General features: G+C 38.1%; 1 protein-coding gene across 8 annotated transcripts in view; it reads right to left on the bottom strand.

Moving 5' to 3' along the window:
- The window catches only part of cep112 (centrosomal protein 112), a 295,686-nt gene that overhangs the window by 177,323 nt on the left and 103,945 nt on the right, over positions 1-14,418 (bottom strand). For all 8 annotated transcript variants that reach the window (XR_009060878.1, XM_057817528.1, XM_057817531.1 and 5 more), the window contains exons 17-18: positions 12,221-12,356; positions 3,660-3,767 (exon numbers count right to left, since the gene is read on the bottom strand). Coding sequence is in view for 7 of the 8 variants with exons in the window: in XM_057817528.1 (XP_057673511.1) it covers positions 3,660-3,767; positions 12,221-12,356 (244 nt within the window). In the remaining variant the exon portion in view is untranslated. The remainder of the gene's footprint in view (positions 1-3,659; positions 3,768-12,220; positions 12,357-14,418) is intronic.

Here is a 14,418-nt window from a genome sequence, read left to right on the forward strand (position 1 = left end):
CAGCGATTTACACGCAAGACAAAGTAATCTGGATTGTAAATGAGAGTTTGTGCCGCTTATGAATGTGGATACGGATGGTAAATACCAATGTTACACCCATTACAGCTGCATGCTGTGGTCATTCTGTTTCGAAACCTACAATGAAAGATGCAACTGTTCCTACAACACCATGTAAGACATATTTTGTTCCCAGGTAGAGAGTGTAATTTCCTAGTTTCTTTCATCGCAATGATGTATAAAAACTTTTGTTTCCCAAAAAGTATGGGTTTGTGGTCACGACTTTGAAATTCTATTTTCCACTTTTACTGTTGCGCTTTTTAATGCTTTTATATACTGTATACAGTGGTACAACAAAGTATCTGAACCTTTTGGGTTTTCTCACATTTCTGCATAAAATCACCATTAAATGTGATCTGATCTTTGCCAAAATCACACAGATGTTAAAACAGTGTCTGCTTTAACTAAAACTACGGCTGTCAAACGATTAAAATTTTTAATCAAGTTAATTACAGCTTAAAAATTAATTAATCGCAATTCAAACCATCTATAAAATATGATATCTATAATATGCCATATTTTTCTGTAAATTATTGTTGGAATGGAAAGATAAGACACAAGATGGATATATACATTCAACATACGGTACATAAGTACTGTATATGTCAATTATAACAATAAATCAACAAGATGGCATTAACATTATTAACATTCTGTTAAAGCGATCCATGGATAGAAAGACTGGTAGTTCTTAAAAGATAAATGTTAGTATAAGTTATAGAAATTTTATATTAAAACCCCTCTTAATGTTTTCGTTTTAATAAAATTTGTAAAATTTTCAATCAAAAAATAAACTAGTAGCCCGCCATTGTTGATGTCAATAATTACACAATGCTCATGGGTGCTTAAGCCCATAAAATCAGTCGCACCCAAGCGCCAGCAGAGTGCGACAAAACTCCAAAAAACACAAGTAACAAGTTGGCATTGCACTGTGCTGTCATTTTAATCTGTTTGAGCGGGGCATGTGCGTTAATTGCGTCAAATATCTTAACGTGATTAATTTAAAAAAATAATTCCCACCCGTTAACACGATAATTTTGACAGCCCTAACTAAAACCACACAAACATTTAGGTTTTCCTATTTTAATGAGGATAACATACAATGACGGGGGGGGGGGGAACTGAAACCTATTTTTACCAAACAATATAAGTCAGGTGTGTGCCCAATCACTGCTGAGTGGTTTAAAGCTGCCCTGCCTGCTACAAAACACACAACTGGTAAGAATTGTCTTGATGAGAAGCATTGTCTGATGTGCACCATGGCTAAGTCAAAAGAGCTGTCTGAAGACCTGCGATCAGGGATTGTTGATTTGTATAAAGCTGGGAAAGGATACAAAACCATGTCACAGTCAGAGAAATCGTCTACAAATGGAGAGAGTTTGGCACTGTTGCTTCTCTCCTAAGGAGTGGCCGTCCACCAAAGATGACGCCAAGAGTTCAGCGCAGAATACTCAGAGAGGTAAAAAAGAACCCTAGAGTGTTTCTAAAGACTTACAGAAATCACTGGCACAGTCCAATATCCCTGTACACACATCAACAACATGTAAAACTATGGGCAAGAAAGGTGTTCATGGGAGGACTCCACGGAGGAAGCCAATGCTGTCAAAAAAAAAAAAAATGTTGCTCGTTTAATGTTCGCCAAAAGGCACTTGGACACTGCACAGAAGTTTTGGCAAAATATTTTGTGGACTGATGAAACCAAAGTTGGTTTGGGAGTAACACACAACTTCATGTGTGGAGGAAAAATGGAACAACTCACCAACATCAACACCTCATCCCCATTGTGAAGCGTGGTGGAGGGAGCATCATAATCTAGGTCTGTTTTGCTACCCTAGGGCCTGGACAACTTGCAATCATTAATGGAAGAATGAATTCAAAAGTTTATCAGGATGTTTTGCAGGAAAACCTGAGGCCATTTGTCAGAGAGTTGAAGCTAAAAAGAGGATGGATGCTGCAACAGGACTGATCCAAAACACAGAAGTAAATCAATTTCAGAATGATTTCAGAATACACGTTCTGGAGTGGCCATGTCAAAGTCTGGACTTGAACCAGATTGAGATGCTGTGGCATGACCTAAAGACAGCGATTCATGCCAGACATTCCAGGAATGATCTACAGCAGTTTTGTAGAGAAGAATGGTCCAAGATTAGTCCTGATCGATGTGCCAGACTGATCTGCAGCTACAGGAAGTGTCTAGTTGAAGTTATTGCTGGGGGGGTGGGGGCACAAAATTTTGAATGTGATGGTTTGCTTACTTAATTTCCCCCTTCTGTCATTGTTTGCATACTATCCTCAATAAAATATGAAAACCTATAAATTTTTGGGTGGTTTTAGTTAAGGCAGACACTGTTTTTTCATCTGTGTGACTTTGATGAAGATCAGATCACATTTGATGGTGATTTTAAGCAGATTTGTGAGAAATTTGAAAAGGTTCAGATACTTCTTCATACCACTGTATATGAAAATTTTCCTCATTTTATAGACTTAGTTTGACCTGAAACACAAAGAAATGACATCTAATAAATATTTTCTGTATAACTACGACGTAAAATCAGAAATTTAGAATATAGCCTCAAATTTTGGCAAAACCTAATTTTTACCTTTTCGTGGCACTTTTTCATTTAGTTTGTTTCAAATTTCAAGCCAGGAACAAAAAAAAAAAAAAAAAAATTTTTTTTTTAAAATGTAATTTGGTGTATTTGGAAGCGGGGCAGCGAAACAACAGCTCATTTAAATGGTTTCAGAACAATTGTTGTATTTTTTTTTTTTTTTTATCCTTGGATGACTTTATAAAAACTGAAATGGCCTCTGATGGGAAAAACAAAACATCTTTTAAAACTATTTTTTCTTAGATTTGATTAATTGAAACACAAAGAATAAAGAACATTCATCAGATACTAAAATTTAAGCAAATTACAGCGACACAATTTATTTTGCTCAGCGTATCGGAAAATTACGTGGGATTTTGAAGACCTTTACAAGCCCAATTGGAGGATTACATGTCATTTTTAAACACAGTGAAGTCCTTCATTTGGCAAACCTTGTGATCAAACTTTTAAACATTCAGTCTTTATTTTTGCAGTCTACTGGGTAACATATAAGACAACAAGTCCAGTGTTCAGGTTTATTATTTATCTAAACGCAGAACGAAGCCGCACTCAAGAAGAGATGTGTTTCCAAAGAATAATTGCTTATTGCGTGGCCTCCACAGTTAATACCCAAATCTGGAGTTTAATTGAATCCAGTACTTGGTAAAAGATGTCATCCTATCAGCGAGTGAGATTTAAATGGCTTGCGAAAACGCTTTCTCGACCTCTAATAGGAGAGGACAGATGCAACGATAAGGTCACAGCACATATGCGACGCAGATTACCTTAAGTCTCCACTCTTAGTTTGGCGGCAGCCGAAGTTATTCAGATGCGATAGAAGCTTAATCAAAAGCGTGTCCTTTATCACAAAGAATTAATCTGATGGCAATCGCATGGACGAATAAGATGATTCCACTTGGATGTCAATCACCGCGGCTGGATCGGCGAGAGGAAACACTTCCCAACTGCCACAGAACGCGGCAAAATGTGGAGTAAAAATAAGTAAACACCGACCTGTTGCTCATATTTTTGTCTGAGGGCGTCGAGCTGCAGCGAGAACTCCTTGGATTGATTTTCACGCAGGCACCTGGAGTGCTGAAGGTCTTCCTCCACCTTTTTCATCTGCAGCACAATACAAGAAAGCATGTCAAAATGTTCCAAATTAACCAAAACTAACAGACTAATCAGTAGTTTGAGTCATTAATAATGAAATACTGAAAACTGTATGTGGGTCATATGTGCGTGTGGCTCTGGATGTGTGAAATCTTTTTTGACTGATCCATCAAAAAAAAAAAAAAAAAAAAAATCCAAAGCTTCTTTTAAACCATTTACACAACACAGAGTGCCTTCTATTTCTGGGTTTCTTTTTTACCTTCTCAGCCAATGTGCATCCCTACTTATTTGAAAATGAATGCATTTGAAGGTGACAGTGTCATGTTTTGAAGTGGCAAATGAATAAATTGCTCTCTTCTGTTCCATGGCAATCAAGAACAAAATATGGAAATGGTAATTTTAGCTCACTATGTTTGTGTCAAGGAATTTTCCTGTCAATGAACCCAGAAAGATAAGTGCAGTATAATATAGGTGTATAAAATAATGGTTTTTTTTTTTGTTTTTTTTTATGCTCTAGCTGTCATACGATGCAATTTTCACAGAATTCTTTTCACCTGAGTTTTGCGCATTCGTACATCCAGTTTTTTGGGGGAAATAAAAAAATTGTGCCAAATGCCTTCATCATACGAAATCGGTACGCTTCAATCCGAAGCATGGGTGAAACAACTGAAATTTGACGTATATCGGTATCAGCCTTTTTTAAAAATTTGACTGGTGTTCTGCGAATGATTATCCAGGTTGAATTGATATCCAAAGTGCTACTGAGTGTGTGCACGTCCACCACGCCCCTCCAGGGGTGATCACATGTCATATATCCTTCGAGTTAATATACCATTTTGACTACGTCGTCGTCGCTGTAGTTGTTGCTGCGAGTAATTTATTATTTTTTTCAAATAAGCAATTACAGAAATGCACGAAAGACTACAATAAAATATTGATGATACTGCGAGATAATAGCTTTAAGACGTTAACGTTGTCTGATAAGCAGTAAACATGTGGGGTGCCTGGGTTTTACAGTGGGGCAAATACGTATTTAGTCAACCACTAATTGTACAAGTTCTCCCACTTGAAAATATTAGAGGCCTGTAATTGTCAACATGGGTAAACCTCAACCATGAGAGACAGTATGTGGAACCCCCCCCACCCCCGCCCCCAGAAAATCACATTGTTTGATTTTTAAAGAATTTATTCGCAAATCATGGTGGAAAATAAGTATTTGGTCAAAACCAAAAGTTCATCTCAATACTTTGTTATGTATCCTTTGTTGGCAATAATGGAGTACAAACGTTTTCTGTAAATCTTCACAAGCTTTTCACACACTGTTGCTGGTATTTTGGCCCATTCCTCCATGCAGATCTCCTCTAGAGCAGTGATGTTTTGGGGCTGTCGTTGGGCAACACGGACTTTCAACTCCCTTCACAGATTTTCTATGGGGTTAAGATCTGGAGACTGGCTAGGCCACTCCAGGACCTTGAAATGCTTCTTACAAAGCCACTCCTTTGTTGCCCTGGCTGTATGTTTGAGATCATTGTCATGCTGAAAGACCCAGCCACATCTCCTCTTCAATGCCCTTGCTGATGGAAGGAGATTTTCACTCAAAATCTCTCGATACATGGCCCCATTCATTCTTTCCTTTACACAGATCAGTCGTCCTGGTCCTTTTGCAGAAAAAACAGCCCCAAAGCATGATGTTTCCACCCCCGTGCTTCACAGTGGGTATGGTGTTCTTTGGATGCAATTCAGTATTCTTTCTCCTCCAAACACAAGAACCTGTGTTTCGACCAAAAAGTTCTATTTTGGTTTCATCCGACCATAACACATACTCCCAGTCCTCTTCTGGATCATCCAAATGCTCTCTAGCGAACCGCAGACGGGCCTGGACGTATACTGGCTTCAGCAGGGGGTCACGTCTGGCAGTGCAGGATTTAAGTCACTGGCGGCTCACTGTGTTACTGACGCCCGTGTGGTTCTGGGATTTTTGCTCGCCGTTCTTGTTATCATTTTGACGCCACGGGTGAGATCTTGCATGGAGCCCCAGATCGAGGGAGATTATCAGTGGTCTTGCATGTCTTCCATTTTCTAATAATTGCTCCCACAATTGATTTCTTTACACCAAGCGTTTTACCTATTGCAGATTCAGTCTTCCCAGGCTGGTGCAGGTCTACAATTTTGTCTCTGGTGTCCTCCGACAGCTCTTTGGTCTTGGCCATCGGGGAGTTTGGAGTGTGACTGACTGAGGTTGTAGACAGGTGTCTTTTATACCGATAATGAGTTAAAACGGGTGCCATTAATACAGGTAACGAGTTGAGCCTCGTTAGACCTCGTTAGAAGTTAGACCTCTTTGACAGCCAGAAATCTTGCTTGTTTGTAGGTGACCAAGTACTTATTTTCCACTCTAATATGAAAATAAATTCTTTAAAAATCAAAAATGTGATTTTCTGTTTTTTTTTTTTTTCCCATATTCTGTCTCTCATGGTTGAGGTTTACCCATGTTGACAATTACACGCCTCTCTAATCTTTTCATGTAGGAGAACTTGCACAATTGGTGGTTGACTAAATACTTATTTGCCCCACGGTACCTACTGGTGACGCAGCACCAGGAGCAACGTAGGGTTTACTATCTTGCTCAAGGACACTTAGGCCATGTCTACACGTAGCAGGGTATTTAGCAAAAAGAAGAACTTTTTCTATGGTTTGGTCTATCATCCACAACCACATTTAAACAAGGGTTTTTGAAAACTGCGCCCAAATTGAAGATGTGCGAATTCTGCGTTTGTGGCACAATCATATGGACACTGATAACCCAAAGATTTAACTGTGGAAACGTCACAGTGACAAACTTTGTCACTACATCACACATGAGACTAATGTTTACATTTTGCAGTAAATGACACAGGTGCTTTTTTGCTTCCATTTATTTACAAACTCTTGCAGTGCTTCATTTTGAAGAACATATGCGAAGGATGCTAAGTGTAGGACATAGCCTTTAGACGAGGTCATCACGGTGGAGAATTCAGGGAAAAATTCAGGGAGCTATTATATAAGTTTTTATTTAACATTACAAGAGGTGCTGCTGAGTCGGAAAACTCCCTGTATTTTTGTTGTATTTTCTGCGGAAAGATGTCGGAGAGATATTTATTTAACCTTTTATTCGACTTTATAAGAGATATTTCTGAGTCTAGGAAATTCAGGTACTTCTGGAGCTATTATTTTCTATTTGCTGGATTCAATAAACATGCTTAAGGCATCTCAATAAAGTTTACTGCAAATGAATATCGGCTCCAAAAATCGGTTATCAGCCCCTCTAACTACCAATAATCGGTATCGTTCCTGAAAAACCCATATCGGTCTCAAGTTTTCATAACACCATGTTACATACAAAAATTAAACAATTTTCCCAGCTTGCAATCATTTCATCTGTGTTGCTTTGGTCCAAACAAAATGAAAAAGAGCCACTAAATAGTTAAAGGTTTAGTTTTGCTAAATTCAGAGGCTATATTCAAAATTTCCTATTTTACGTCCTAGTTATTCGGCAAATATTTGTTAAATGTCATTTCTCTATGTTTCAGGTCAAATTAAGTCTATAAAATGAGAAAAATGTGCATATACGTATATCTATCAGGGGTCGCGTTAACCGAACATTTTCCGTCGTTGACCGTTTTTTTACAACGGTGACGGAAAAAACTGAAGTCCATCTGTCATTTTGACAGGTTGCAATTCACACCCCAGACCACAGGACGTCGTTGGCCGTACTCGGAAAAATGTCAAGGCAACTGAGTGTCCGAAGTTTCTTCAAAAAGCCCCAAAACGACGATGGTGTTGATAAAAGAGGTGAAAAAAGAGGGACTGATGCAGTGAAGGATGACAACGAATCAAGTGAATCGCCGGTTCACTCTTCACTGCGGCGAGCAGTTGAAAACACCGCCAATTACCAAGAAGGGCAGAATTGGTAACACGGTGAAAGCGGCATAAAGCCAAAAAAGCGGACCAAACTAGCCAGAGCCTGAAATTATTTCAAGGAAAATATGGAGGGTGCCACCACTGAGTGTACTCATTTTGCTAAGCTGAGCTCGCATACCACGGTAGCACGTCGGCTATGAACGAACACTTGACGCGCCGTCACCTAGGTGTATTTCGGAAGAAGACAGGAAACAACAAGCTAGCGGATTGTAAGTCCAAACAACTTTCTTACGATTTAAAAAAAAAAATGGAAGTTGCCTTTATGTGCGTCGTATCAACGTGCATTTTTATTTAATAATAATAATAAATAAAAAAAATATATATATATATATATATATATATATATATATAAAACGGAATTATATAATATTTTATTATTATTAAATGTATTAGGATAATGGAAGGTCCCACTTGGGGGGGGGAAAAAAAAAAAAAAAAAAAAAAATATATATATATATATATATATATGTATATATATATCCTGTATATACATAATATAATGAAAATATATATGGAAACACAGTACTGGCCAGCTTACTGTAATCCATGACTGCACTAATGTTAGTTACTTTATATTATAAAGTATTATTGTATTATTGTGTATATACATATAGTGACTGCATCAAGATATAGTCATTTTAAAAATTTAAGTGACGGGTAAAAATAGATTATGACCGGATTTTTATGACCCTGTCAGTCAAAATGACAGACAACGAAAAAGTCTAGCGCAACCTCTGATATATATATATATATATATATATATATATATATATATATATATATATAATATCTGACGGAAAACACAGACAAGACTGAAAAAGCAGTTTCTGCTCTTGCACTCCTCTTTAAAAGAAACTGCTGTATTTTAAACCAAAACAACTGTTGTGTTTGACAGAATATGTCTATATGCTGCCATAGCAGATTCATGGCGCATTAAGCCCCTAAACTTTTTAATTTGTCCGTTTTACTCTGGAAACCCCCATTTACAGACGTCGCGCAACCGCTTTTGTTTCAACCCAGCCATAAAACGTAGGTAATTAATTATATTTATCATTAAAATGTCTGTCATTTTTACCTTAGAATCATTCATTTATGTCTAATATTTCATTTTAAAAAAACAAAACAAAAAAAAACGACTTAAAAAAATTCTTGCATATTTTTAACTTTTAAACAAATGACGTCACAATGAAAAAAAATGGTGTCTGTAAAAAAGTCACGGACATCTACCTCATAGCTATCGCTTAATTGTATTTCTTTTGTTACTGTCGCATTTTTTCCTCTATGTTAGATGATAAATAATCGATCCAAACAAAGAAAAATTGAAAAACAGTGTTTAAAAGGGTAAACATATGAAAAAGAACATCTCGACCACTCCTTCATGTATGCAATTTCTGCATCGCGACACTTGTTATATTACCATATTTCACCCAAAAAATCCCCAAAAAATCCAGCTGTGGCCATTCACAGCTGTGTCTTGACACTCAGTGATACATGCTACATGGAGTTTTTGGAGCGAAACAAGGTAAGTACATGATAATATCTTGTTAAAGTCATGGCGTGTTTAATTCTGCTCTCGCGTGCTCTCACCTCCAGATAGCGTTTCGCTGTTTAAATTTTTTTTTTTTTTTTAATTCCCTCCTGTTCAAACTTTTTCTTCCCCCAGAAATTTGAGATTTTCAGCTTTCCAATGATGTATCACACATGCATATCGGACAATTTAAAATGTTGGCCAAATTGGGGGTTTCAGAGCGGAACTTCAAGTGAAGAGTGTTTTCCGCCATATATAAAAGCATTAGAAAGTACAACAGTAAAGAAAAGTGGAAAATAGAATTTCAAAGTCGTGACCATAAACCCAAACTTTTTGGGACCCAAAAGTGTTTTTATAAGTCAATGCGATGAAACAAACTACAAAATACCCCTTAAAACCTGGTAACAAAATATGTGTTACATGGTGTAATCGAAAATTGTCCATTTCCATATTTCTGAAAAACAGTACATACTTTCAAATTTCTGTAGTCCTCCTTGAAAGTAGACTAATATCAAAAGGACATCTCCTTTTAATTTGGAAACGATTACCGTAATGTTATTGACTAAATTAATCATGAAAAAGGACGGAATTTATCACCAATTCATCCGTTAATTGACAAAATGATTGACAGATTATTTTTTTAGCTGTATCCTAGTGTTAAGCATTTTGTAAATTATTTACTGAAAAAAAGTTCGAAAAACAACAAATTTTACTCATCAATGCAAGCTTTTCTTAACTCAAGACCAGCCACTGACGGCGATAGACGTCTAATCAATGTGATGGGACGCCTAACATCGTCAATGACACTGAAATAGTTAATAATTGTCCCGATCCGGTGGGCTACATCGGCATTACACCATCGCAACGTTATGCTAAAAGCACTTTTAAGACAAAGCTATGTGGCTGTGATAAAATAAACAACACTTAATTTTTGTTTTGTTTAATTTTATAGCAACGATTAACTGGAAGTGGCAATAAACAGCTTGAACAGAACGCTTCATTGTTCTGCCTGTTACTGGAAGCCACTGGCAAAGAAATGAACAATTATTTGTAATAATTGTCTCATCATTTCCAATTAAATTACTTCCCGTCACACACCTGAGGATCTCATTAATGTACTGTAGTACAGTGGCTGCGTATTACTTCACTTGTTCCTCTACTATCACTGAAAAATAAAAAGCATCTTGACTCATTAGTGTTTAAAAAGGCTCATCTCCCTTACATGAAGCCTTTAAAAATTTCATGACCAGTGCGGACAGAAAAAAATGCAAATTTAAAAGAAAAGCGCCTGTAGCCAAACGGGCTTCCTGGACAGCTTTGGGAGGTTTAAAGTTGAATCGATTGGAGAAACTTTGCCTAAATAGCGGCAGCTCACACACTTTGGAGGGCTAATTAGCGCGGCTGACGTTATAAGCGAGACCTGTTCTCTGCCACACCCACCCACCGACTGTGAGAAAGCAGCCACTATACCTGCATTTGAGCCCAATACGCTTCATTGGTTAAAAGTTAATTACAAACGTACCTAAAGTTCAGATCTATAATTATGTAATTATTGTGGAATTAATTTATTGACTGTCATTGGTGGTGATAGACATCCCATCAATTTTAACTGGGAGGGGCTGGAATTGAATAATCAGAAACAGCTCAAAGTTTGTTAATACTGAATGGACATGCATAATAACAAACAAATGTGATGTAATAAAGTGGAGAAACAGAAGAATAAAAGGGGTCATGAGGAAACAAGAAGAATTTTAGGACAGCCAGAGTGGCGCCCTCATACATGTGCAGTCAGGCTGTGCTTCCACTACTACAAAACAAAAACTGGAAAAAAAGTGTGCGCATCTGCATTGTCTTGGTTAAACCCTTTCAAACAGCTTGCTCATTCTGCTCAGCTGTAATCACAACAAGGAGGTTTAAATGCGTGTAAATGTATTCGCAAGAGTAAATTGATATCCATGAATGTCAGCGAGTCACCGGGGCGTAAATATAATAAGAAACAGGTGCATGCATTGCTTTTTATTATAGACTATGCGACGCAGGGAATTTTTTGAATGACCCCCCCGAAATTTTCTGTTCGCCCGTAAACGCGTGACCCCCCCATTTATTTATTTATTTATTTTTTTTAAATCAAAATGAGTAATGTGGCAAACATTTCCCCTTCTTTTTCAATGGCAGGAAAACATAGGTGATTTGGGATTTTTGACCGCTTACCATTACAGCCCATTGTCATTCAACTGTAAGTCAGTGCCATTGACAGCCAAGTACGTCCAAATTTCCCATTAATTTCAATGGCAGAAAAACCTGTGTGGTTGGGGGATTTCCCATTAATTTTCAATGGCAGAAAAATCTTTGTGGTTGGGATTTTTGACAAAACCTTACCATTACAGCCCATTGGCATTCAACTGGCGCCCAAGTAAGTCGATGCCATTGACAGCCATGCACGTTCATGACGTTGACGGCCATGTGCGTCCAAATTTCCCATTCATTTGCAATGGCAGAAAAACATGTATGGTTTTCTTTTTTGACCATACCCTTACCATTACAGCCCATTGACATTCAACTGGCACACAAGTAATTTGATGCCACTGACAGCCATGCGTTTCCATGCCATTGACAGCAATGTATGTCCAAATTTCCCATTCATTTTCAATGGCAGAAAAACATGTGTTTTTTGATTTTTTGGCTATACACTTACTATTACAGCCCACTGACATTCAACTAATGCCCACGTATATCGATGCCATTGACAGCCATGCATGTCCATGTCATTGACGACCATATACGTCAAACTATCAACAGGAAGTGACCTTATATCAACAGGAAGTGTCCCTGAAATATCCTCAAATTAACATGAAGTGACCTAATAGATCTGTATCTACTACAGCTAAGCCCCATCGTAATTTCTCCAGAAATGGCAGTGTCTTGTGAACACAATACGTCTGTAGTTTTGTTGCATATGGGTTGCATGTCAGACCTGGAGCTTGAGTTGGGCCTCAGCCTTCTCAGAGCTGAGCTTCACCTGCCTCCGGAACTGCTCTAGTGCTGTGTCGGCCTGTTGGAGGTGCACCCTGTGGCTCTCTCGGGTATTGTCCAGCTGGTTCTCCATGTCTCTGTGACAGAGACAGACAGAAATAAAAATGAAGAGACTCGTAAAGTAAAATGATGCAGCTATCTATCGATTTATCAGCTTCCTTATTATTAAGCTTGCAAGTAAGTGGATTCAATGTTTGATTGAATTCAAAAGAGGGATTTGCAGAAGTTTATTCACATAAACATATGTATCTGTTCATTTTACATCCTAGTGACTGGGGTTGGGCATCGTTTGAATTTGAACGGCTCCGGGTCCGATTCTACATTTCGGTTCCGGTTCCAAACGATTCTTAATTCCGATAATTTTAACAGGCAGGGTAAAAAAATTGCATGGTTTATATTCATTTCTTAACTTCTCGATTTTTTTTTTTTTTTTTTAATTATATATACTTTTAATGAACTTTGCTATGAATTTCTCACAGAGCTAGAGTGGGGAGAACAAGTATTTGATACACTGCCGATTTTGCTGGTTTTCCCACTTGCAAGCCATGTAGAGGTCTGTAATTTGTATTATAAGTTCTCTTCAACTGTGAGGGACGGAATCTAATACAAAAATCCAGAAAATCACATTGTATAATTTTTAAATAGTAAATTTGTATTTAACTGCATGAAAAAAGTATTTGATACATTCCCAACTAGTAAATATTTCGGCTCTTAGTTGTTTAAGAACTCCTCCCGTTCTCCACTCATTACCGGAAGTAACTGCACCTGTTTGAACTTGTTACCTGTATAAAAGATACCTGTTCACATGCTCAAACAAACAAACTCCAACCTCTCCACAATGGCCAAGACCAAAGAGCTGTGTAAGGACATCAGGGATAAAACAATAGACCTGCACAAGGCTGGGATGGGCTACAGGAAAATGAGCAAACAGCTTGGTGAGAAGGTAAAAACTGTTGGAGCAATTATTAGAAAATGGAAGAAGTTAAAGTTGACGGTCAATCTGCGTCATTCTGGGGCTCCATGCAAGATCTCACCTCGTGGGGCATCACTGATCATGAGGAAGGTGAGGGATCAGCCCAGAACTACACGGCAGGACCTGGTCAAAGACTTGAAGAGAGCTGGAACCACAGTCTCGAAGAAAACCATCGGAAACACATTACGCCGTCATGGATTAAAATCCTACGGCGCACGCAAGGTCCCGCTGCTGAAGCCAGTGCATGTCCAGACACGTCTGAAGTTTGCCACTGACCATCTGGATAATCCAGAGGAGCAATGGGAGAACGTCATGTGGTCGGATGAGACCAAAATTGAACTTTTTTAGTTTAAACTCGGCTCGTCGTGTTTGGAGGAAAAAGAAGGATGAGTACAACCCCAAGAACACCATCCCAACCGTGAAACATGGAGGAGGAAACATCATTTTTTGGGGCTGCTTCTCTGCCAAGGGTACAGGACGACTGCACCGTATCTTGGCTGACAACCTCCTTCCTTCAGTGAGAGCCCTGAAGATGGGTCGTGGCTGGGTCTTCCAGCATGACAATGAACCAAAGCACACAGCCAAGGCAACTAAAGAGTGGCTCAGCAAGAAGCATCTTAAGAAGATCTGTATGGAGGAGTGGGCCAAAATCCCTGCTGCAGTGTGTGCAAACCTTGTGAAGGACTACAAGAAACGTTTGGTATCTGTAATAGCAAACAAAGGTTTCTGTACCAAATATTAAGTTCGATTTTTGTGATGTATCAAATACTTATTTCATGCAATTAAATGCAAATTTATTATTTAAAAATCATACAACGTGATTTTCTGTTTTTTTGTATTAGATTCCGTCCCTCACAGTTGAAGAGAACTTATACAAATTACAGACCTCTACATGCTTTGCAAGTGGGAAAACCAGCAAAATCGGCAGTGTATCAAATACTTGTTCTCCCCAATGTATTTTTAACTTGTATATAAATATAGGTCTTTGAACTTGAAAATAATGAAGTTTCTTTCCATAGGAGTGCACTTTCACAAAGATGTTTATATTTCAAAAGCTCACGGAGAAAACATTTACACATATTCTTTTGCCCATACTTTAGAGTCTCTTATGCTGCAGGCGTTTATTGTCTTGCATCGTTTGCTTTATATGGTTTTTCTACAAGTTA

Source organism: Corythoichthys intestinalis, chromosome 16, assembly GCF_030265065.1.
Source record: "Corythoichthys intestinalis isolate RoL2023-P3 chromosome 16, ASM3026506v1, whole genome shotgun sequence".
NCBI lineage: Eukaryota > Metazoa > Chordata > Actinopteri > Syngnathiformes > Syngnathidae > Corythoichthys > Corythoichthys intestinalis.